The 26,706-nt window shown below is 39.9% G+C and overlaps 1 protein-coding gene across 1 annotated transcript in view; it reads left to right on the forward strand.

Annotated features, from left to right (window-relative positions):
• The window catches only part of TENM2 (teneurin transmembrane protein 2), a gene marked incomplete at its 5' end in the record, with an annotated part of 57,963 nt that overhangs the window by 17,613 nt on the left and 13,644 nt on the right, over nt 1–26,706 (forward strand). The window contains 10 exons of the mRNA XM_008941352.1: nt 2,854–2,973; nt 4,502–4,763; nt 5,473–5,740; nt 6,871–7,014; nt 8,516–8,765; nt 11,689–11,709; nt 15,690–15,922; nt 17,426–17,580; nt 18,075–18,949; nt 25,133–25,308. Of these exons, the coding sequence (XP_008939600.1) occupies nt 2,854–2,973; nt 4,502–4,763; nt 5,473–5,740; nt 6,871–7,014; nt 8,516–8,765; nt 11,689–11,709; nt 15,690–15,922; nt 17,426–17,580; nt 18,075–18,949; nt 25,133–25,308 (2,504 nt within the window). The remainder of the gene's footprint in view (nt 1–2,853; nt 2,974–4,501; nt 4,764–5,472; nt 5,741–6,870; nt 7,015–8,515; nt 8,766–11,688; nt 11,710–15,689; nt 15,923–17,425; nt 17,581–18,074; nt 18,950–25,132; nt 25,309–26,706) is intronic.

Raw genomic sequence — 26,706 nt, forward strand, 5'->3', positions numbered from 1 at the left:
GCTCAGCTGTTATTTTTAGTATCAATTTTAGGCAAATTTAACATATACTGTCAAAATGAAAGTTTAAAACTAGTGGTTTAGACTTTCTGGAAGTGCCACAAGGTTAGACTCCAAGTTTCACATATACTGAAGCTGCCATAGTCTCAAGAAGTAACTACCATAAATGATAACTTCTTAATGAGAGCTTAATCTCTCATTCCATTGCAAGTGACAAAGTGGGGCAAAATAGTAGTTATGATTTTTTTCCATTAATGGTATAAGAAAATAAGTAATAAATAACAAAATGTATAGGTTGCAATATTATTTAGATCTTGCTGAACATTTCTGTGCAGAAGCAAGATGAAGTTTTCAGGAAATAAAAACCACTGTGTTTCTACACATTTAACTTCTATCTTAAAAAAAAAATAAAAATTACTTAATGTATAATCTTGATTGATCGGTTACATTTTTAAAAGATTACAAAAAATAGCTTCTGTGTGTGACTATTAGTCAACATATTACTTCTTATAAATAAAGATTTTATTTATAGATTTTAATACCCATTGTCTTCCATATTTTGACATTTTAGAAATAAAAAGGGAGGTTATTGGTCAAAATGTTCTTTTTCAAATTGTTGCCTGAAATATTGAAACTGAAGGTGGAAAAAATTGAATCATGAACATTAATGGCTCTCTTCTGCCTTACGATGATTTGTTTCTAAACCTGTTTTCTGCACTGTTCCTCTATAAAAGCTTGAGTGACTATCTTCCTACAACTATTTCTGTGTAACATAAAACCATTGAAGCAAAATGAATAATGCCAAGACAGTTATCTTGGTCCGTTGTATCCCTGAGTAGATTTTTCTCTACAGGCATCAATTTCTATTAAATTCCATATTCTGTCACGAAACGTTGATTTTGCAAATTAACATTTGACCTGGAGGGACAAGAAATAGTTGAAAGTTCTAAAAGCAGTGTAACAGAAACGGCTTGGTTTCATTAATTAGTTTCTTTTATGTAATATTGAAGAAAATAATGCACCTTGTTTGGAATAAAGATAAGAGGTAGTAGTTGTTAAATTGGCAGTAAAATACAGTTAGCAATCTCCATCATAGCACCTCGAACACTTCAGAGTTACTGGAAAAGTTCTCAACACAATCCCTGACATTACTAGTGAAAGTAGATGTTCTCTGCTGTGGGGATGATGCAAGCATTATAGCCATCCCAGAATTCAGTTCTGAGCAAAACACAGCTCTGTTTGATCCCCTTGTCCTATAGCTGGGGCTGGCTTCAGAACTCTGTGGTGTCAGGATGCCGTGCCTGTTGGTGTGCCTGAAGGTTGCTGAGGTTCAGGAGCAGCTCCAGTTCTGCTGGCACACAGTCAGTTCGGAAGCAGAGCTTCTCATCTGCTGGCTCACTCTGTGGCTACAGATGAGAGTTGGTGGCTCGTGCTGGAATACAGATCTTTTCATCTAGGGCTACAGAAAGAAGGAATTTTGTGATCACTGAGATTCTGGGTTGCAGCAGGATTTAACTCTCTCCATTTCGCAGGGCCATCTTGTCCTGTTTTTGCATTCCTAGTGTAGCATTGGAAGCCATCCACAAGGAGCTTCTCCTTTTCTGTCTCTTCATTATTTTGCAGCTTCCTAAATTCACCAATCTGCTTCTTTCATGGTAGAGGGAAGGTGGTAGGGAGCCAAGGGATGGAGACTCCTCTCCAGCTGGGAGAGGAGAGGAACGGGAGAACATCCTGGCCATGCCAGAGAGCAGAAGAGCAGGGAGAAGTGGGGCTTGCTACTTCCAGTGCTTGGGAGGCTGGGAATGCAGGCAGGTAGGCAGGAGCAGTTTCTGCCCGCTGGGTGCTTACCAGCAGCAAAGTACTATTGAGGAAAAAAAAGACTGACTGTGCCTTCTACAGGAGTAGTCCATCAATGCCTATCAATATCTGAAGGGCTGGTGTCAAGAGGATGGGGCCAGACGTTTTTCAGTGGTGCTCAGCAAATGTCAAGGGGCAATGGGCACACACTGGAACATGGAAAGTTTCATCTGAACGTGAAGAAAAAAATTCTTTGCTGTGGGGGTGGCAGAGCCTGGATCAGGTTGCCCTGAGAGGTTATGGAATCTGTTTCTCTGGAGAGGGTCCAAACCCGCCTGGTTGCCATCCTGAGCACCCTGCTGTGGGTGACCTGCTGGAGCCGGTGGCTTGGATGAGATGATCCCCAGAGGTCCCTTCCAACCCCCACTATTCTGCAATTCTGTCTTCATCTCGTTTAGGCTAAGCAAAGTTGCTTAACCTGTTGGCTAAGAAAACTTTATTCTTTCTACTTTTGGCAAAGTGAAAGGCAAGGGTTACAAATCTGGGACCAAATGCGTTGTGAAAACATCAGTCGCTTCCTAAGATGAAGGAACATGAACTTTAGTTTGGAAAATGGCTTGTATAAGAGATATGGCCTTACACCATCTTTTTCAAGTGTATTAGGCATCTGCAGCCATGCTGTTGTACCCAGGGAGGTTTTTGAGAAGTGCCCCATTGTCATTTCAGTGGGACTTCAGGGTCATAGTTCTGGCTTGACTGAATGTGAGATAGCTTTCTGCTCTGCAAAGCCTCATTAGACAATGAGACAAAGCCTCATTAGACAAGGAAAGCACCAACACCCATTCTGTGTGCACAGGCCTTGCATAGCTCAGCAGTCTCTTGATTTAAGTATATACAGGGAGCAGGGCAATATTGTGGTATCTTCAGGTTTCTGAAAGTCTTTGGAGTAAATTGTATTTAGAGTAAATGAGGCATAAGTGTTCCACTACTCAGTTCATAAACAATGCAACTTTGCCTTTGTAACTAACTTTAATACCTTTAATTATTTTTCTTTTTTAGTCTTGTGTCTCTCATAAGAGGCCAAGTGGTGACTACAGATGGAACTCCTCTTGTTGGGGTCAATGTGTCATTTGTCAAGTATCCAAAGTACGGCTACACCATCACTCGTCAGGATGGCACGTGAGTTTGCTTGCTTCATTGAGTCCCCGCTTCACATCCAGTATCTTTGCTGATTAACAGATGGTGTGATCTAATGGAACCATGTGGTATCATGCATTGCTTTCCTCTCAGGGCAGAGAGCTATTAAGTAAACACAAAAGTAATTTTTTGCATGGCATTTGGAATACTAACTGCAAGTAAATATGAAAAGGCTGATTTCTGATAATAATGTGTTAGCAGGCATACTCCATTCAAAAAAAATTGCGCTATATCTAGATTTGTACATTACAGTAGTATCCAGCTGAGACCAGAAATATTTTACTTTAAAATGCAGGGCAGGCTTACATTGCTAGAAAACACACACACACAAAAAAAAAAAAAAAAAAAAAAAAAAAAGTAATATCATTATAGAATAGTATCTTTTGTTACAAGTTCCCTTCTGCTGCTCTTGCCTTTTGAAGATCCACTATCTTTTCAGTTTCTTCAGGGTAGAATGTAATCAAAAGATTCTAATTGAATATACTTAGACAATTTCCTGCTGTGCAAAAAAAGTGCTTTTTCTCCCTTCTATCAGCTGTTTGGGAATGCACACAAATTCAGATAAACCTTGACACATTGATTTTTGTTCATCTAGTTTACTGGCTGTGGTAACTAAAATGGTTTATCTTTGACACATGCATCATAAACATTTGCCATTTTATCTTGATCTTGCATGCAAACAATTGAATTGAAATAATTAATATGAGTCAACTGAACTATAAGAGAGTATTTAATTTCCACGTTTACCAGAATATTATTCTGTTATAACAAAAATTGTTGCTTTCAGTGGTTTAATACAATGGTAGGTAGTGAGCTGAACTATATTTATATCTGACTAGATTACGACAATCGTGGAGTGGTTTGTTATGTTGCCAGCATTTACATGCAACTACTGATAGTCACTTCTGTTGTCAGAACAACCTGGAAGTATTTTGCTCATTTAGGTCAGATTTCAAAATGCTTGCACAGCTCCACATTACTGCTATGATTTTGTAGATGGTTGGGAGTAAATACCAAATGTCTCTGAAAAATGGTAGATAAGTTGTCCTAGGGACAGAAATTTTTACCTTATTTGTAGAACACAAACAGCCAAAGTTTTCATTGCTGTTCTCCTGCCACCATGTGTCCCATTCTGTGCTTGACAGACAGCATCTTGTAGGAAAGGGCTAGTTCAGTGTCCAGCTCACTATGAGCTTGACGTCTCTGCTGATTCTATATATAAAGGTGATTCGTAGTAATAAATATAGTGATTTGTTTGCTGGTTATCTTTAAGTTATTTAGTGCACATTGTAGAATACATAGGAAAGAAGATTGTCCGAGTGACTTCAAATCATTGCTTCTCTTGGCTGGATTTCAGTTATTGAGTTGCCAGAGGTTCACGTCCCATTAGTGATCACTTGAAGCATGACACTGCCTGCTGTAGGTATACCTGTGTACCTATTTCATTAGCCAGGAGTGCTATTACTGGAATTATTCAGTCTTGTCACTTCTAAAGCCCACTTTTTTGTAGGTTTGACTTGGTTGCAAATGGTGGAGCATCCCTAACCTTGCACTTTGAACGGGCCCCATTTATGAGTCAGGAGAGGACAGTATGGTTACCGTGGAATAGCTTCTATGCTATGGACACGCTTGTGATGAAGACAGAGGAGAACTCCATTCCCAGCTGTGATCTAAGTGGTTTTGTCCGACCTGACCCAGTCATCATTTCATCACCACTTTCAACTTTCTTCAGCGACGCTCCTGGCCGGAATCCCATTGTACCAGAAACCCAGGTAAGAACAGTGTGAGAGAAACGTCTGTAGAAATCAGTGGTCAGATGGCAGTGCTGGCTAAGCACTTAACACAGAGTCATCACTTGTCCCCTGGAATTACTGTAGCAAATGCCTCTGTAGAGTTGCATTCATTCTGACAGATACCAGGCTTTCTAATGAGGTCTGCAGAAGATACCCGAGGTTTATGTCACCCAGACACATTTATCTTTGACTACCTTGCACCTTATCATTCTCATACAGTATATCAAGTACATCTCTGTATTTCAGTTGACAGCTTAGATGTTTCAAGAGAATTTTGCAAAGGCTTGGTGTGCAATGCTAGCCACAGGCTGTTTTCTTGTATGTTTTTAGGATAAAGGAAAACTCCACAGGTTTCACTACTTTATTCAGTTAGTCTCTGTTTGATACTGTTAGTGGAAGTTGTGGGTTCCTATGACTACATTGCTTATGTTCCCCTTGCATATAACTTGCAGTACAACTACTTGTACTTGCACTTCAGCCAGCTTGGGCTCTCAGAAAGAAGTGTACACAGATATGAAATAATTATTTGTCCAGAAATGTCGGCTGAACTGCACCATTGCACTGATTTGAAGATAACTGTTCCCAGTAGTAGAAAGTCATAAGTTCATAAGGATATGGAAGGCAGTAGTATTATTATTAAAAAACGGCAAAGCACTAATGTAAAATGTTTGAACTTTTTACTCCTCAGGTTCTTCATGAAGAAATTGAGATCCCTGGCTCTAGTATAAAGCTCAACTACTTGAGTTCCCGTACTGCTGGATACAAATCCTTACTTAAGATCACCATGACTCAGTCACTTGTGCCACTCAATCTAATCAAAGTTCATTTGATGGTAGCAGTAGAAGGGCATTTGTTTCAAAAATCATTTCAGGCATCTCCCAATTTGGCATATACATTTATCTGGGACAAAACAGATGCATATGGTCAGAAGGTTTATGGACTGTCAGATGCTGTAGGTAAGTCAGCATATACAAGATCCAAAACTTTCCAAATAACACCTGTAATTCTGACTAAGAAAACTGCAAAGATGTCTCACAGAGAAGCAAATATAGACTAAACAGTTCTTATCTTCCTGACACAATTTATCTTTGTATTATGTTTCTTTTACACATGAAAGATCACATTCAGAGGGTCTAAATTCCATCAGCGTGTCTGTGTTTCCTCATCAGTGGCTGATTTAGAAAGTTTAGACCAGACAATGGGAGTAACTGGCTACAGAAACTTAGGTGAAACCCAGTCCATCACTGTTTTTATTTCCAGTTAACAAATTAACCTCATGCTGGACTGGCTGGCATTCTTCAGTGCATTTGGATTTTCATGCATGGCATTATTTCATGCATAGCCTCTTGCAATATAATAAGTTTGACATGAAAATGGTGTTTTTCTAACATAGTTCAGTCTTTTAGTTCTATAGCTATTTTTAGTTTGCTTGGTTATAGTGGGTGGGAAAAAGAACTATCATCATAATATTCTTAAGTTTTCATTTGATTATCAGAATAATTGTAATATAACAGTGCTAAAAGTGGACATCAGAGCTGTGCCAATGTGGAAAGAAAAATTAACTTCTAATTTTTTTTCCCTATATTTTCTAAAATATTTGTTATAGCTTTTCTTTCTTACATTATTGCATAGGATATTGCTTTCCTGAGTAATGCTTACAGTGCATGTGTGCTTGAAAGCACAAAGTTTTCACTGCTCCTTGATATATGGTATGTAAAATGAACAAACTAAATAAATGCTGCAAACATCTGGCAAATTAAGAGTTTGATCTTGTCCTGTTATCTGCTAGAATAATTTTATTACATTTTCAAAATTGTATTTCTCACTCCCACCAATCCAGTCACTTCCCAATGCCTGCTATTCAAAGCAAAGTGATCAGATCCCTGCAGAGTACATGTGAAGTTTCAAATTTGTGTTTAGCCAAAGATCTGAATTTAATATTGTAGAATAAAAGAGAGGAATATAATCACTCCATCTTCTTGAGGGGGCTGGGGATCTGGGATGCTGAATGATTTGAATGTGCTCTGGACATTTAATTCAGTGGTTTTTTAGCAAGTATATTAGATTTGCTTTTGTTTCATTTCAGTTTCTGTGGGTTTTGAATATGAGACTTGTCCCAGTCTCATTTTATGGGAGAAGAGGACAGCACTGCTGCAAGGATTTGAACTGGATCCTTCCAACTTAGGAGGATGGTCTTTGGATAAACATCATGTACTTAATGTCAAGAGTGGTGAGTTAGATAATTCCATGTGTTTTCTGTGCTATGTGGACTTCTGTCTGTGAACACTACTTACATTATATTTACACTTTAAAAATACCATTTCTACACTCTTTTTGTTTCATCTTTAGCACAGTAAGGTATGGGACATTGCAGTTGTCAGAAAAGTTTTCTTGAATTTCAACAATTATTTTACTGTTTTGCTCAGCATGGTTTTTATTAAAGTTCAAACGTTTATTCGATTGTTCATTTATTGACCTGTAATGTCTTTCTGTCTTCCTTACTTTTTTTTTTTTCTCGTATTAACACACATGTTCCTGATTACTTTTGTTTCACCTTTTTCCCCTCTAATCCAAGATGGGGCTTGAAAGGAGCATGAGTCTGTGATAAGATCCTGAATCTCAGTTCTCTCTCTTTTGTCACCTGTTCACTTTTTCCTCACTTCTCTTTGTGTTTGCATATACTAAGTTGAATGTTCCTGGTCTTCATATTCTACCAGAGACTCTTAGAGAGCTGAATGCTTAGCATATATTTCATTTGATCCCTGTACAGCATTTTCTACATCCTTCCACCAATCCCTGCATTAACAGATTGCAAAGTATATTGTTGCTCAAGAAATCTAAATGTAGTGTTCAGAGTAGGCAAGATCAGGCTATTTGAACAGACTTACAGTGCCATGCAGGTGATCCAGCACTGTTGAGATAGCCATTTGGAAACTGCGTGATAGTCACTGTTGTCACCAGGAGGAAGCCTGGTGCATTAGGATCATACAACTGCATTTCCAAAAGAACATGAGGCTGAGAATTGCTGCCCAGATTCCTAGTCATTGATGATGCTGTCATAGAATCTACTCCTTTCTTGGAGCAGGGGTCTGCTCTTTGAACGTATATTTTGAAAAGGAATACTATCATTAAGGCATTTCTCGAAGCCTAATAAAGTTCCTTGCCTCTCGCTTCCCTCTTGCCTTTTATCACTGATCCTTAGCAGCCTTTCCAGGAATTTCATCTTTCTCCTGTCTTTTTATTTTCTGTGCTATTGTTTTCTCTAGCACCTCTATTTCTTGTTTTTCATTTTCCATGAAAAAAGTGTAAAATGCTGAGAGATGGAAAGAGAACAGTCAGATTGGCAAAAAATTCCTAGTGAAATGTAGCATAGGAAATGAGTGAGAGGATCCACGCACACAAATAAGGAAAACATCTTCTCCACTGTGCCTTCTTACTTCCCAGTTCCTAAGACAATCTAAACCATTATGCTAGACCAGAGAATTGTATAGGACTGTTTTCTCTCACAATCAATACCAAAGGGCTCTGGCTTTAGGTTTGGCTCTGTGATTGTGTGTGTGTTTTAACAGAGAATCTTCATTACACCTTTACTTTTACTACTGTAAAGCTCATTCACTCTGGAGTAATTTCTCTGTACAGTCCTTAACAGCAGCTGTTGAAAAGAGAACTACCACTGAAGTCCTCTGATTATTACAGTCATTCATTGCACTTCTTCTCCTCTTTGCTATTAGGTATATTGCACAAAGGCAACGGAGAGAATCAGTTCCTAACTCAGCAGCCAGCTGTGATAACCAGCATTATGGGGAATGGGCGCCGAAGAAGCATATCCTGTCCTAGCTGCAATGGTCTGGCAGAAGGAAATAAGCTTTTGGCACCTGTAGCGCTGGCAGTGGGTATTGATGGAAGTCTCTTTGTTGGAGATTTTAACTATATTCGGCGTATCTTCCCATCCAGGAATGTCAGTAGTATACTTGAGCTGAGGTAAGGTGTTAATCTTAGCACTTCATTTCTGTAGCCTGTGCTCAAATCAGCCTTTACCATTACTTTTTATAATTTTGTGAAACATTGTCACTTTCAACCTATTTGAATTCCAGTGGAGAAATGGGGCACAGAAATGCATAGTTCAAAGTCTGTAGCTTATCAGAGCAATGACTACAGAGGAGGACTGAAGAGTACAAACCAACCTGTACAATAAGTACAAAGCATCTTCTTCTATCTTGTTGTTGATCATTTGATACAATCTCCCCTCAGTATTATACGTCATTTAGTTTTGTTGGAAAACTGCAGAATTGACTGCCCTTAGGTATTGAGCCACGGTGATAAGCAAAGGTATAACAGTCTTAGGAGGTTAGAAGGAAGGTTTTCCTGTCAATGGTTTTGAGAGCCACTTTCCCACCTCTTTCCCATGCTCCTAAGTCTATTTCTGTAGGTTAAGTGCAGTTAAGATTGACATACAGAGTCACTTTGCATCGTCAGAACTCTCTTTAAGGTTGTATCTCTGTTTCTCCATCCTGCCCCCACATTTACAATTTGGTCACTTAATAGGGAAGGTGCGAGTGTAGAGTGTACCACTTCACCCTTTTCTGTTCCATCTTCTTTTTTCATTCTTCTAGGGGAGGCAAGAGCTATTGCTTCACACCATAACTCATGTAACTGGACCTGAGAGTTACAGTATTGTTGAATACTTGCAGAAAAATGAGGAAAAATGGCTTGCATTGGTTGTCTTCTGATACTTCTGCAGCCCACTCAGGCTCTTGTGAATTGGGTAGAGCTGAAGTGGAAATAGTGAATTTAGGTCATTAGGCTTTTCTTAATTATATGGCCAATAACCAACTCCTTTGCTTCCACTGTGCTTTAGTTTTTAAATAGTGGGAAAAAATGCAAAATGATTGGACTGTTAGAGAATAGGAGGCCTAGCACTACTTTACACCTCTCTTCCATTCATATCATTCTGTTGATGTCACTATTGTGAATTTTGATTTTATATAAGAGAAACGGGATCTAATTTGGGCCAATTCTACTCTGAAATCACTCTGACACCTACTTCATACACCATCAGGCTGCCTCATTGTATTTTAAAAGAAAAAGTCCTAGATAATCCAGTGCTTTCTGCTGGCAGCTCAGTATGAACCACAGAAGGTAGCTGGTACGGATGTGACCTGCTATAAATATTTATATCAATATACTCTCTAACACTTCATTATATAGAGTAAGCTGATTTTTTTTTTTTTTTTTTTTTTCAGTTCTGCTTAGCTTTCTAGTAAATAGGACTACAGCTTTATAGGTAAAGAGAAGCATTTTCAGATTAGGATACTTAATGTGACGCATTTATATGCACCTCACTTGCTAATATCAGCCAGGGGCAAAGCTTCCTAGGGCACCTGATATTTGAAAAAGTTGTCTCAAAGTTTACAGCAGTATTAGTCTGAGTACTTTGCTTTCTCTCAATGCAAGAGAGAACTTGGGCTTTTCAGCAAGTGTGACAGAAAACGGGAAAGGACTTCAGTAAAGAAACAGATGGACTCCTTAACTTGCTTTTGTCCATCTTCTCTTTTATGGTGTAGTTTCTTTAGCTTCTGTTATAACTGTCAACAATGAACTATTTGCTGATATGAACAATGAACAATAAAGCTATTGTATTCTGGGTGCTGTTGGACAGCTGCAAATGATTTGAGACACAGGTTTTTAGGATTTGCAGTGATGTCTTTTGCCCCCTGTTCCTCTAAGGGGAATTAAGGTTCATTCCAGCAAGTGTCACCTATAGCAATAATCGTGATTCAGTAGTAGTCTTAAGATCTGTATGGGTTACATGGGTAAGAGTTTAAAGATTTGAGCCATTTAAGTATGAACAAGAGCAGAATCTTCAGCTAGTATCAAGTAGCTTGAATAACATTGCAAATAGTATGTCCATAAATATTATAAACCAAATACATCACTTTATTTAGATTTCACAACAGATGTAATTTTGGTTTTACATAAGCCAGCATAAATCTTGAGTAACTTTACAAGTCAGAATATCCCAGTGTTCATCTTTCCTTTGCACTGTGCTTTAGGAAGGTGCCTGATGTGAGTGGCTAATAGGACTTTTGACTCCAGAGTGTTGTGTGTCACGCTGAACACTGGTATTGCCAGTTTGGGGCTGTGCATTGTGCTGGAGCTCAGGAGACATGCACCTCTTTGTTTCAGTCAGTGGATGTTCCTAAATGGAGATGACATAAACACAGCCAACCACTGTGGTGTGCAGACTGTATTAAGTTACTTCTGGAAACTAGAGGACAATCTGACTTTGTGTCTAGACAGTAAAAGAGGGATCAATTAATGCTGTGTATCTCCCATTGTACAGTAGCTTACTGCTCACTTAGAAGGGTTTTTTTTTTACCCTGAGATTTGCATTGATAGGCTTAAATATATATCAAGTAGCATCAAAGCTTGCTTTAAGCAATTATTTTAGAGACTGGAAGGAGAAGAAAATAAACTGTGTAGTAGAAATGTGTTTAGAAATAGCCTGTTGGAAAGCTGTTTTGATTAAAGAGGTTGCCTCTGACTGGTGAACGACACCCAAAGCCCAGTCCTTCCCCCTTCCAGTTCTGTATTCAGAAAGCTGCCGGTTTCTCTCGCTCCTGACCCACAAGCTACACTTATTTCTATGTGAAAATGGTGCAGAAAGTTTCCTGTAAAATATATGGAGGGTGGGGGTTGGGGGCAGGGGTACCCTCCTAGAGAACTAGCTTGCAACTGTCACTGCCAGTTGCTCTTCATCCGCAAAGCAAGCTAAGGCTAGTGCTGAAAAACAGATATCTTCTCCTGTGTCCTTTTGTAAAATAAAACAAATACTATGTTTGCTTTACCATCTATTCTTCAGCTAACTGTTTGTTCTTTTTTCTTCTGTTCCCTTTCTATAAAGAAATAAAGAGTTTAAACATAGGTAAGACACGAGCTCTTTCCCATATAATTTTATATGGTTTGTTTGCTTCATTGTGTTTGCTTTTTGTGTTGTGCTTCTTGTGTAATGTTTTGTTCTTCATGTACCATATATAGAGACATTTTTATGTGCTAATTGTGTGTTATGAATATGATAAGCGTTAGCAATTATGAAATGCAGTCAAAAAGCAACCAAATAAGTTCTGACAGTAATTAGAACTTTCTAGTAGAATGCAAGTATAATGAACCCCAAACTAACTTCTTTATAAATGCTTCTCCTTGCTGTCTATAATTGGTCTAAATGGTTGAGGTAAACTACAGCAACAGTTTTATAAATGCCAGAAAGGTTCATAAAAGCACTAATGACTGCAAATAGGTCAAAAACTCATTTTCTGGTCATTAATGATTTTCTGAACCCTCTGTCCTTTTTCATAATTTAGTTTCTATTTTCTTTCATCAAATACATTTAACAGTCCATCAGCCTGTGGGGCTGGTTCATTGCAACCACTACATGTAGTCACCATAAGATTCATGAGGGAGGCATAACCTTTCTGGACATTAGGAGAAAAGATTTTTTCATCATCCCACCTGAGCACTAGGCCTTTGGATGGCAGCAGCACAGGAAACGCTTGTACCTTCCTCAGTGCCACACCTGGGACAGGGAGGATCTTTACCCTGGAGAGTACCAAGGGCAAGAGCAAGAAGAGTTGTTGTAAACTATTCCATGGTGTCCTGTGCATCACCCTTTTAGAACCATACGTTCCATTTCTGTAATACAAATTAGATGCCAAAGTTGGTCTGGACTAAACAGTGCTATTTCCCCTTTACAATATTTTTGGAGATAAGTAGTGTAATGCCATTAAATTTTCCTATCTGGATGCATTCTTTCACAATATGCTAATGATTATTGGTGATGCTGGAGGCTCCTCATTTGCAATAACTAAGCGTAGCTAATTTTTCAGGTGCTTAGAGATTTCTCTTTTTCATTAAACACAGAGAAAAACTATTGTTGCACTGTTGCAGATGTGATACATATATGAGAAGAATAGGAAGGACGAGCTGGTTGGGCCTACACTTGCTGTCAGGCACCAGGCTCCCTCACAGACCAGAGTAAGACTGTGCTTGGTGGGAACTGCTGCATTCTCCAGGGAAAGCTAGAGGCAGAAACAGAATGCTACAGAAAGTCTTTAAAAACAAGGTACATTCCTTGGCTTCCTCTGATTAGAGTGAAAAGATCTCAATGGCACGGAGAAGAGAGAGGCAGCAATCTTTAATTCGTCAGATGCCAGTTTGAGTAATACTTGCTACTTGTTTATAGAGTACATCCCTCTTTCAGGTAATAATCTCATAGTTTCTTTGGGGAGACAGCAAGTGCATGTAACCTTCCACCAGTTGTTTTCTGCCAAAGTCCCTCAAATATTTTACATGGAAAGTCTTCCGCTATCTGTTACCTTACTGAGTTCAGGAAAGAGCAAAGGGTATGCAGCGGGTATGCAGCTCCAGTGCTTCACTCCTTGATCTGGAACAAAAGCTCATGACTGACTCCCCGGCAAAACTGCCCTGGCAAATCTCCCCTGAGGGAGATTCCAGAGGAGAAAGGCAGGGTGAGCAACATGGCCACACCAGTGACTGCAGGAGAGGAGAGGGGAATAAGCCCATGGTCTATCCTTGCTCTTTACCCTGACCCATACCTTATCCCATGCTGGTAACAGGAGGACATCCTTGAGGCTGGCTGTGGGCAGAAGGGAAGCAGGGGTGTGCTCGCTCAGGAAGGCAGGCATGGGCTGGCAAAACCGTGTCTGCACAGAATGGAAACCCTTCCTGTGTCATGGAGTGGCTGCTGCTCCATGTCAGGCAGCAGAGCAGCTCCTCCGGCACTGCCATGAGCAGAGTCCAAGCAAGGTGCCTGCCTCTGACAGCAGGCAGCTGTGCCTGTGCCCAGCTCCGGTTTGTACCTGCCCCCTCGGGTCTCCTGTTCGGCCAGGGTGGGAGTGCTGTGGGTTTGAGAAGGTCCAGGCCTTAAAAAGGCACCCTGGGCCAGCAGAGAGGCAGCAACAGCGAGTCTGCAGCTGCAGCACTCGCTTCCTGGCTCGTCTGCTGCTGTTGCAAAGCCCTGAGCTAAGTTTGGGTGCATTTGTGAAGTATGGCACAACTCCAGTGTCACAGCAAAGTGTGTTCATCAGTGTAGGGGGAAAGCATGGTGGGAGAAGAGAGCAGGATTTCAAAACAATGACAAATGTGCAGATGTTTGTATGGTTCAGCTACTCGAGAAAGTGTAGAAATCCTGTAAGTGGAAAGAAATATTTTTCCATGCGGCAAACAGGATGGAGGTTTGTTTTGGAGGGATGAAAAGCAATGTGGTAAGGGTCTAGTGAAGAGGTGCAGCCTGCTGCTGAAGATGAGGAGAGGAACTTGGGGAATAAAGAGATTGTGCTCTAATCTCAAGCATGTCACTAGTCTCCCTGCATAGCTTTGTGTACACCACTTAACCTCTCTGTGCCTCAATTTCCTCCTCTGTAAAATGGGTGCAATACCCATCTTTTTAAAGTACTTTGAGATCCATGCATGAAATAAACCTGCCAAATATTTTTTGTTTATTGTATTCTTTCATCTCTAATTTCTACACTCCTAGACTTCAGCGGGTGGTATTACCTCTGCCTGCTGAATTTTGATCAAACCAATCTCCCTCCTATTTTCTACAGTATTAGAAAAAACAGTTACTGACCTAAAATCATGGCATGTCAAAGACTGGCATAGAGGAAGATAACTGTAGAAAGTGGTATTTTTGGGTCTCCTCATTCCTCCAAATCTGGTCATGACCACATGAACGCAGTTGTCTTTGCGCTGCTGATAATCCAGCTGCCGAAAGCGGCCTTGTTATGTTTCAGCAAGTCTGATCAAGAAATGGCTTGTCCATCATAACTTACCTCTGCGTATCCTCACTCTTGGAGATGGGCACATTTGCCACACGAAACTAGGAGTGTGGATATTTGGAGGCTAATATCTCTGGTTACTGGTAAGTAACCTTCATTTTTTTTCTTCCTGTCTTCATTTGTCTTCTATGCTTTGAAACCACCATTGACCTGATTTACGTTCACCCATAGGCTCCAAAGGCTGGAAAATTCACATCATGCTTAAAATCCAACTAAATTGAGTTAAACTAGCCAAGCAAGATTTTGAAAATATTTCTGCACTGCAGTTCTCTGTGTGTGAATGTACATATATTGCAAAGATTGACATTTCTCAATTTTCAGATGATTTGATAAAGTAGTTCCAAAATGTGATAAGCTGTCAAAAAACATATATTTCAGAAGAGAAGTAGCTTTCCATATGAGCACCCATTCTGATCACAAACTGAGGACCAGTTTTTCAATAACAGAAGGTTTGGAGTGAAAGTCAGACACTTGGGGTCTCTGGTTTTAGTTATATAAGCAACTTCATTTCCTGTAAGTGAGATTCTTGATAAGAATGAATGAGAACAAATTTGCATTAGGAATAAATTTGTTATGCCTCTGCCTCCTATTTATACAAGACCTCACAAAACTTGTGGTATAATATAATTCAGAAGCTGATTCTTGGAATTTACTCCTATGACTTGTGCTTTCATGGGAAGTTAAACAAAGTGATGGGGAGAGGAGGCAACAGGTAGAGAGAAGCTAAAGCAAGTTGACCTGAAGAAGATCTAAAAGGCTAAAGAGATCAAGAGGAACGTCTGCTGTGCAGCTGTGGCTTATTGGGCTCTGCTGTGCAAGGTTTGGTGTAGCAGGATGAATGACATCTAAAAATCACAGTCCTCCTGTAACACTGACCAGGCCCTAAGGACATTAGGTCCTCAGATGGTAGTCCTTCAGACGCCACCTCTGTACTAAGGTGTCAGACTTTCTTGCCAGATCTCTGTGCCCAATGAGTATCCAAGCTCTGAAAGCCTGTGAAGCTTCTAGACTGCTCAGCTGTTTCTGTTTTATGCTTTCTTTTTCTCTAAAGCAACAATCCCGCTCATAAATACTATCTGGCCGTGGACCCTGTTTCAGGCTCGCTGTACGTGTCGGACACCAATAGCCGACGGATATACAAAGTCAAGTCCCTCACTGGCACGAAAGACCTAGCTGGTAACTCTGAAGTGGTGGCAGGGACTGGGGAGCAATGCCTGCCCTTTGACGAAGCCAGATGTGGGGACGGAGGGAAGGCAGTGGACGCAACCCTCATGAGCCCTCGAGGTAAAGTAGAAGAAGAAGCTGGAGAAAATGACTCCGTGAGGCTAGGCTAGATGTGGAAATAATTATCTGGCAATTAAATCACTCCTTGCTCAGTAATTTTTATTCTGGGCTTTAATTACAGTGGATTGGCAAGTGTTCGTGCTTTGTTTAGTTAAAGCAAACTTTATTACCCCAACACTGAATGCTGCAAAAGGAGAACAGAACACAAATTAGCAGGGTACCACTCACTCCAAGAAGCAAGTGTGGAAACTGGGCAACAAATTACTGTTTGAGATACTGTCTTTGGGGAGAAAAACTGCCTGCTGTGGCTTTTTGCTGAGTTTATATTCTGTGTATCCCCTTTTTCTTTAGATGCAGAGGAAAAATAAAAGGATTTCTGCCTTTTCCAGTTTCTCATTTTTAACAAAATGTTTTCAAGATGATGTGGAGTTGGAGATGTGTCTCCTCTGAAGATAATTTTTTCCATTGTTTCATTTTAATTGTAAGGATGAATTAATCAAGTGTATAGCCATGCGTTTCAAACATCTTTGAGTTTTATTTCAGGGGTTGAAAGTAACTCAATGATCGAAAAACCGAATAAAAATGAAAGGTCCTGTTTCTTTGTATAGGTAATAATTTCAGTTAATGCAGAGTATATTAACAGAACAGAGCTGCTTGCATGTTTTAAGTTAAGCATCTATGCAGAAAGTAAGAAGATAAAGCTTTATTCTCACTGTCCAATAGGATGATCACTGCAACCATTTAAAGACAAAATTTTTAGATTAATACTTTAGTTTCAGCCCAAGAAACGGACAAAGCTGTGCACCAAATCAAAGCAGGAGAGGCAAGTGAGAAAAGGCCTGCCCTCCTTCATGACAGGCAGCAACACCCTTCTGTTTCCTCCAACGGACCACCCTTTCATTCTGTGCCTTTCCTCTCTAAGGACTCCCAGTGTGACAGGCATTGAGCCTTTCCTTTTTCTCTAGGCTGGAAACCTCTGTGTCTTCATCTCAAAACTCCAGGTTGTTCCTCCCATATTCTTTGCTGCAACAGGTCAAAGAATTAAACAACTTGAGAGAATGTTATTTTTCAAAATTTTTCAAGCAATTTTAAGAGATTTCTAAAAATTCTTCATCCTTGTTAGATCCTTCAGATGAAGAAAGCAAAACCTCAAAATTCTGAGGTTAAAGTTTAGGATTTTTTTTTTTTTTTTAATTATTTGTTCTGTAATATACAGAGTTTGACTTTAGGAATAAGCATTCTGCTGGCTCTTTGGCATATTTTGAGTATTGCTGTGGTTTTCTTTTTTTCAAAGCCCCAAAGGATGAACCTGTCTGATGTCATTTACTCAGCAGAACTACAGATACTGTGTATGGTTCCAGGACCTCTGCTTGTATTGGAAGGGAGGAAGGAGCAGGGGAAGTGAACAAATGTCACCATCTTGTAAACTTGTTAAGAAGATGAAGCCTGCCTTGAAGGTAGGAGTGTCACTGCTTCACTGATGCCTGGGGTTTGTCTTTGCAGGAATCGCCGTGGATAAGTATGGCCTCATGTATTTTGTTGATGCCACCATGATTAGAAAAGTGGATCAGAACGGAATCATATCAACCCTGCTGGGCTCCAATGACCTAACTGCCGTTCGACCCCTCAGCTGTGATTCCAGCATGGATGTCACCCAGGTAGACTCTTACTGCAGTTATTTTCTTTTCTGCCTTAGAAAAGATGGGCATCTATTTTGGATGACTGCCTGGCCACTTAAGAAGTACATTATGCAGAACAAGGTGATAGCATATTTGATTCATTACTGAAATGAGTGAACCATCCTTTTACTGTGGGTAACACAGGTTATTTATGCAGCTATAGAGAAATAAGGTTGAGATAATGGGAGTTATTGTCTTAATTGCCTGTTTTTCTGTAATTATTGTAGAGCTTCCACAATGTAGCGTTCATTCTTTGCACAGAAACACAATTAGCCAAAGTTACCGCTGCACGTAGCTTTAATATTTCCGAAAAACAAAATCTTTGTTTGAACTAGTTGCCATTCATGACTTGATTTTGTGATTTACGCTGATAAACCCCTCACTAATTTGCTGTTATTACACGTGGAATTTTGAACACTAGAAGTGTACTTTTCAGTTTCGCGTTTTACAGTAATAATTTGTGCAACTCATAGGTACGGCTGGAGTGGCCTACTGATCTCGCTGTCAATCCCATGGACAACTCCCTTTATGTCCTAGAGAACAATGTTATTTTACGGATCACAGAAAATCATCAAGTTAGCATTATTGCTGGACGCCCCATGCACTGCCAGGTTCCTGGTATAGACTACTCTCTTAGCAAACTGGCTATTCATTCTGCACTTGAATCAGCCAGTGCCATTGCCATCTCACACACAGGAATTCTTTACATCAGTGAGACAGATGAAAAAAAAATTAATCGGCTCCGCCAGGTAACTACCAATGGAGAAATATGCCTTCTTGCAGGGGCAGCTTCAGACTGCGATTGCAAAAATGATGTCAACTGTAATTGCTATGCTGGGGATGATGGGTATGCCACTGATGCCATCTTAAATTCACCATCTTCCTTAGCTGTGGCCCCAGATGGTACCATCTACATAGCTGATCTTGGAAATATCCGCATTAGGGCTGTCAGTAAAAACAGGCCCATTCTTAATTCTTTTAACCAATATGAAGCTGCATCTCCAGGAGAACAGGAGCTGTATGTCTTCAATGCTGACGGGATTCACCAGTACACTCTCAGCCTCGTTACCGGGGAGTACTTGTACAATTTCACCTATAGCAGCGATAACGATGTCACGGAGGTGATGGACAACAATGGCAACTCCTTGAAGGTCCGTCGGGACACCAGTGGGATGCCCCGCCACTTGCTGATGCCGGATAATCAGATTGTCACGCTGGCTGTTGGCACTAATGGTGGACTCAAGCTGGTCTCAACACAGACCCTGGAGCTCGGCTTAATGACATATAACGGAAACAGTGGTCTCTTAGCAACGAAGAGTGATGAAACAGGATGGACAACATTTTATGAGTAAGAATGTTTTTGGATCTATTAAGCGTACATTTATTTTTCAAATGGTAGTGAGTAGGCCCTAAACTGACCCTACTGAAATTTGCTGTAGGCTTTTCACTGATACTGAATCAGGCCGTTACATCTCACTCTGGTATGATACTGGAAATGATTAAGTGACTTCTTCATTTCATCAGTTTTGCCGGGTCCTTTGAGTGGGTTCCGAACCACCTAAATTCCTGCCCTCAGTTTGAGGCCAGAGGGGAAGCTCGCCCACCTCCAGCACAAAGGACTGTGTGCCACATTCAGAAACCCATGTTCCATTTATCACATTTGGGCCCCTGCCCTCAGCCACCAGTGAGGCTGCAGATAACTCCCATCCATACCAGCCCCAGCAACCCGTGGCTCCTACTGAGCTGCCTCTCTAGGAACCCCAGTGCTGCCATTTCTTTTGGAACTCAAATTATATGTGTTTCTGTTCAGACTCATATATTACTCATGGTTGTTAAAATGTTGATTTAGGTTCAGTGATTCTTGAGACATGTGAGGAAATTAGATCCCCAGCTATCTGTCAGACCTCTGGTGTAGCTTGCATAATTTGTAGGTAATCCAAAAGCACACTAGTGTTCATGAGTATATAGATTAAGAAGACAGAACTTCCTCTTTAAATGAAATTCATCAGAGATTAAGTTCAAAAGTACATTAAAAATCGAGAAAAACTAGCCAGATTTTTATTAATAGTTATCCTATTCCTAGCAGTCTTATTGCCATTTATTGAACATTGATATATTGAAAATGTGTAACTTTTAAGTATGGCAAGTCTGAAGCTGTATATTTTGTTTGAAATAATTATCACTAAATACTGTTTCTCAAATTAGTGGGTAGAAAGTACAAATAGGGCTTTATATTTAATTTTAAATTGTAGTCTTATTTTTAGGGTTACAGACTAGCAATGACGCACACCTATTTTAGCTTGTTAATGCATTCATCTTGGCCATCACTTGCTTTCTTTTTAGATACAACGTAAGTAATGCAGGAATAAAAGGAACTGTGGGCAATCTGCTCAAAACACATCTAAATCAGCATCGCACACCAGTATTTTGTCCACCGTGTTTCGTTTCGGTAAAAAGGAAAGCAGTGCCCTCTCGTGGTCCCCTCCTGAGGTGGCCCTGGAAATTGAAGCACTGTGATTTTTCATATGGGCTCTGGGTAGAAATGTGGAGGTTTTTCTCCTTAATATTTTGCAAAGAGCATTTCTTTACCACGCATTAGTCATTAAAATAATCCAGTTACATGAACACATGAAGGTTTTGCCTGCTGATTAGAAGATCAAGTAAAAAGCTCACTGTACTAGACGGCTGTAAAATCTCACACTGTTGCTGATGAGATGTGGATTCCCCTCTGGGTAGGGTTTTTTTGTTGATTTTTCCTCAGTACCTAGCTCAAGATTCAGATAAGTCATATAAACTAGTTATTTCTCAAAACACCAGTAATTAATTGTAGAAAATTAAATAGCAAAGTAATTTAAAACTCTACAGGAGTAATTTAATTGCACATTACTCAATAAAGTCATTTGAGTAATTTAAAACTTTGCATACTCATTACAAAATACCAGAAAAATAGACGCATCACCTTTAGGCTGATCCTAAGCAGCTGAATTACAGTAACTCTTTCATATGCTCTGTCATCTCAGGTACCCCCACGGTTGAGGGTTTTATTAGTAAGATTATGAGAACTACTAAAATCAATTTTACAAACCTAAACAATCCAGTCTACAGTCATTCAATGCTGATTTCTAGTTTCTCTTTGTTCTTTGAAGCACCTCCAAGGGAAAAATCTGTCACTACAGATTCATCACTGTGCAATTTATTTTGGTAGCTATGAGTTAATATCAGTTGAAGATGAAAGGAATACTTAGCCAATGAGAGTTTCTAAGGACTATAAAATAGTTTTTCATGCTATTGCATTCCTACAGGGAGAAACCCAAAACTCTTAATATGGCAGCAGAACTGGAAAAGAACAAATGTCTTTTAGGTAGTAAAATACTACATGAACTGGAATTCCTATGAAAAAATTTATTTCAGTGCATTTATATCAACCACGTGTTGAAGTGCCATGCTACCTCGTTGATTATATTCCTTTCATCTGAAACTGTACCCTGGAAATGCTCACAGAATTGAATTTGTGCAGCATATCAAGGTATACGTGTGCATACAGAGAGAAACGCCTACACAAACTATTTTTATGTGTGGGAGTGCAGACACACTCCAAAGGTACATTGTATACGTGGTGCATGTGCATATGCACACAGTTCATTTGCAGTGGGAACAGGCAAGCCTCTTAAATAATGTAACAGCTACCAGCAGGCTCACATGGGGTAATTTAAGCTTGGCTTGGGGCATGAAGCTCACATCTTTGAAGTGGTCCTCAGTGGTATTCCATTTGGTCTTGGGAGCATCCTAAGAGAATGCTGTGGTTTTCTTCAATCGGCTCAGTTTTTATAAGGGAGAAAAAAAAGGATATATGTAAATGTGTGTGGATCTGCACCTTGCCCTGCTCTATGCTGTCAAAAGCTGCCGCTCCTGCTTTCTGCAGCACTGGGTATGTCACTGTCCTAGCTACTCCCACCTACAAGCTGTGGAGCAGGACACGTCTCAGACCTCAAAGACCAGAATGCTAGCAATAAAAACTGTAATAAGATATAGAGGTGCCATGATACTGCACACAGGTGAACAGCCTTCAGTGCGCTACCACAAGACCACTGAAGGGATGCACAGGTCACATTCTTGTAGCTATCTGCGAAGGTGATGACCACCTGTTGGGTTATAGCTGTGTTTGGTGCCCCAGCACACGTGAGCTGGCTGTGGTGGGCTCAGCTGCAGGCAGAACTGGCCCACAGCTTTGGTGTCTGGGTGGGGTGCTTGTGGTGGGTGTTACCAGAGCTGTCCTGGGAACACCCATCTCAGAAACCTTCACCTGCTTGAACTAGATCGCAATGGGCAATACGTTAGTTAGTAGCAGGCACAAGGACATGCTGTTTTTTTAAGATACTGGGATCAGGAAAGGATCTCTCCCCTGGTAACTTGATTAGTAGAAAAACTTGGGATGAAACCTTACTCTAACTGAAGTCACTAACCAAAGCTCAGGGGTTTCAGTGTGTCCAGAAACCACCTCATTTGAAGACTGAAAGATTGGCTTATCAGATCTGATTCATCTAGCATGGCGCTGTGGTATGTGGTGGCTGCTTTTGAAGAAGACACCAGGAAGTCCCAGGTCAATTAGTATCTTTTTCCACTGCAGAATTTCCTTTTTTCACTTCATTAGAGCTGGGTTCATGTCATGAAGAATAACACTATGTAGCTAATTAATTCCTATGTAGCATTATTCTTGTTACTCAGATAAACATCTGGGTGTTGTATTCCGCTAAGAACTTGCTCACATGTAAAATATAAATTAAAACAAAATACCTCTCAATCATAGAATCATAGAATGTCTGAGCTGGAAGGGACCTCCAAAGGTCATCTAGTCCAACCCCCCTGCAATAAGCAGGGACATCTCCAGCTAGACCATATCTACTTGTTTTGAATAATATGTCACTTCTACATTTTGTAGCACATAAAAGGGTTCTGTTTTATTAATTTTATTTTTTTAACTTTAAGTTATGTTTTAAAATAGGATTTTATTGATGCAATGGCTAAGGTAGAAATGCCTTCTCTATACACTGGTATTGTATATATCGTTAAGTAGTGAATTTTTTTATATGTCTACCTCTCAGTCTAAATGATCTGCAGGTCTTCATAGAGACTACTTTTGTATGTATCACTTTAAATGTGTCCATCACTTGCTTATAACCCTTTTAATCTCAGCTCTTGCTGATTTCAAAAATTGTTCCCAGCACTGGGAGACATGCCCCATGGTGGAGGGCAAAACACTGATTTCTAGAAATAGCATTAGAATATTTTCATTTTTCTGTTTCAGTCTCTTTACATCCTCATCCATATTTACTTTTTAGACTGCCCTTGCACTTTGTACAGAGATTTTCGGTGAGTAGCCCACAGCAATCCCCAGGAATTTTTCCTGCGTTAATTAAAAACCCAGCAAAATGAATGAAGAGTTTAAATTAATGTCTCATTTGCACTGCCTAAAATATATTCACTGATGGGGAATTTTGCCAGCCATTTTTCTGGGTGTTCACCAAGCTCTGCGTAGTCACACTGAAGCCACTCATGGGCGTTTTGAGTCTGTCCTAAATAGCATTGTCTCTTCTGTAATATTTGTCACCTAGGTATTCTCTTTGTCACTCTGCTCATCACTGAACATACCAGAGTAGTCCACGTACAGACTCGTAGGGCGTATCTCATTAGTAACCTCTGAGATCTTTGAAACAGTCCATATTTTGTACTTTTTTCCCCTTGCTAGATGGATGCTTGACTGGATCAAGTTCTTCCCTCATCTATATGTTACAAGTACTTTTCAATATTTCTTTTGTGAAGACATTTATAGTGATTTAACCAAGCCCCTTTTCATAGATTATTGTCTTTTATCCAGTATATTGTTGATATGGTAAAAGCATAATTATGTAACAATATGTTTAAAACTGTGTATAGAAACTAGTGACTTCTATTAAGAGAAATCATGCTGCTTAATCTTTATTTGATCCTGACCTGCTTAAATGAACACACTATATTATTGGTCCCTTTTAGGTTGCATGATGATTTGTTTTATCGATTTGCATCTTTGCCTAATACTTCCGTTGGTTCTGGTAAGGTTTGTTGCTCCACAGGTGATTTTTTTCTTTCCTTCCTCCCCAATATTCAGTTGAATGGGTACAACCATTAGCAATGGATTTGAAAGTCGTATTTTATATTTGTATTAACTGAGGAGTCAATTTGTGGATTAATTTTGGAGAAATGCTATACAGTTCAGGTACCCTACTTTGAGGTTTCTGAATGATTTAATTGTTCAATGTCATGTTGAAAGCACTGCTTTTTTTTCATCTTTACAGCTAACCACGACGTACAAAGAACTCAACTAGCTCCATGATACTAAATGTGCTCCTCTTCTCTTCTGTTACTCTCAGGCAGTGCAATGGACTTACCAGTTCTCTTCCAGGCTTCTCGCTCCCAGAATTTCTTCTGCGTTCGAAGGATGACCAGTTGGTTTCAATCTCTACCTAAACTTTTCCCTTTATCTACACAGGACATTTTTTCTTGCCTTTCTGCTGTTTAGAAGTATGTGCGCTTTGGTAGCGGCTGGGTGAGAGACTCTTGCTCAAGTAGTGAATTGCAGCAAGCAGAATGTCAGACTGGAATACTGATTTTGTTTCAGGTCCCCATTTCTTGCCCTTAAGATCCAAGCGATTGCTTCTTTAGCATATGTATGCACACAAATACAGCATACTAAAGGAAAGGGAGAAACAGTATGACTTGTTTTCAGGCAGCATTCCTTCTTTCCCCCTCCCCGGGCTTTAAACCTCTAAATAAATTTAATTCAAACTCATGCAGAGCCCTTTTTCTTTTCTTTTTTTTTTTTTTTTTTTTAATCTGTATGCCTCTGGAGCACTTAATGCATCTTCTAAGGTATATTCTGAGTGCTGATTGCTGCCCTTTGTGCAACTCCAACCTATCCTGTGCTTTAACTTGTCATCATTCATCTTTCTAAGCCAAGATATTGAGCCCAAAATGCAGTCCAATACCACAGATAAGGTTTAAATGAAATTATGTTTTCAAGTCAATGTCTTTTTTAATCTCTTATGGCAAGTTTATTTCTTGATATATCACTTAAGACTGTACTTACTGTTTCCACTAAGTATTCAGTTGCAACTGTACATTGTATGCAGTTGTATAAGTCCACCTCCTTAGAGTGAAATGAAACTGCTAAAATACAGATGAATTTGCTAATTATAATTGTTTGAGCCAACTATCACTCTGTGCATTTGTAATTATTTAAATAAATAATGTAAAATAACATAAAAGATGCTAGCCTGGGCTTACACTCACGTAATTGAGATCAGTATCTCTAAAAATAATTATTTCATCATTATAGACTCTTTCAAGAACAGAGAAATAGGTATGGCCAGGATGTTCTTGAAAAATCTGTTTCGCTCTGGGTTTTTTGCATAAATGTGGTGCATTATTAATACATTGGGTATTGAAATGAACATATCTCCTCATGCTTTTTTGCTCTCACTAACTTTTCTATTAGCTATGATCATGAAGGGCGTCTGACCAATGTAACACGTCCCACTGGAGTGGTAACTAGCCTTCACCGGGAAATGGAGAAGTCTATTACCATCGACATTGAGAATTCTAATCGGGATGACGATGTCACGGTCATCACAAATCTCTCCTCTGTGGAGGCTTCCTATACAGTTGTTCAAGGTACCAAAGCACACTTCTCAGCACATCTCCTAACCACACACACAACTTGAAAAGCAATTTGCAAAAGATTTGTGTCATTAGTGCAGTCGTGAGCAGGGGAAAAAAACATATAAGGCTTACAAGAAAAACTCCCATAAAATTCATTCCTAAAATGACAGGTCTTCAGGACAGGTAAGAGATATTTCACAGTCATACTTTGTGTCATATGTATGGTCATTATCTGTGGGTTGAAGTTAGTCTGCTGTTACCTCTTGGGTCAAACGCACTTTACTCACTCACATATTTCTCTGTACTTCACTGCAAAATTGGCTCGGACTTCAGTGCCAGAGATGCAGTCTGGCTACCAAATATTGGCTGCCTGGGTCAAAATCCCTGTGGAGGGAGAGGCTCAGGCAGCCTCCTACAATAAGAAATGTAATCCTCCAAATTTATATACTACCATTAAATAAAATGTAGAGCAATCAGGGCAGCGGATGGTCTTGCACCACAGGCAGCACCTCCGAGAACAGCGTTATAAGCCCAGGTATGGCAAGAGAGGGAGCAACAAAGTGGTGAAATGTTTGTGTAGAGCTTTCCAGCACTGCCCAAGCATTGCATCTGATGAAGCAAAAGCAGTCAATTGTCAGAGATAGACTGAAAGGAATTCGGTGAGTGAGGGTCTTTTTAGTTAAGATATAATGTCACTGGAGTAAGAACAGCATCATCAAACAGCAGTCTCCTCCTGACAGGAACATCCACATTTGTAGACAGTTACACCATGACACGTCTGGTTACAAAGAATTTCTTTCTTTTACACCAGATGATTAATTATGTAGACACTGTCCCTCTGTCAGACAAATATTGATGCTTTGGTGACAGTTTCACACTGTAGCACTCCATCCTGGCTGAGAATGGACTTGGCTGTGCCAAAGAGATGGAGAACTGAAGAGCCGTAGAAGTACAGGGTGATTTTTAGACTTCTCCGACAGGCAAAGGGCCGGGTGTGCATGACAGGCTAGTGCACTTGTGGTGGGGTGGCAGGAAGGCAGGCAGGTGCAGGACTCTGGCTACCACCTTGCATTGCTGGGCCCTCACACTTTGAGGATTTAAAGTCAAACTAATTCTGTACAAAGCCTCTGCCTGGAGACAGTTTTTAAGCAGAGGGAATGGTAAAGAAGAGGCACTGACTTCTTCCCACTCATGAAGAGTCCAGCAGTCTTTAATTATTTTATTTTTTTTGTCCTGGAGTTGAATTTGGTTTTGTTGTTTATCCAGCAGTTCAGTTTTCAGGAGTTTTTGTTCATTTTAGAAATAAATTACGTGACTGAACACATATCACTGTGCATTTTGATTCGCAATTAAGACTGAAGGGAAAATGTAATGAAATAAAGACAGAATCTCTCTGCAGGCTCACTGGTA

Source organism: Merops nubicus, unplaced genomic scaffold (genome assembly GCF_000691845.1).
Source record: "Merops nubicus isolate BGI_N331 unplaced genomic scaffold, ASM69184v1 scaffold19645, whole genome shotgun sequence".
In the NCBI taxonomy this organism is placed as follows: domain Eukaryota; kingdom Metazoa; phylum Chordata; class Aves; order Coraciiformes; family Meropidae; genus Merops; species Merops nubicus.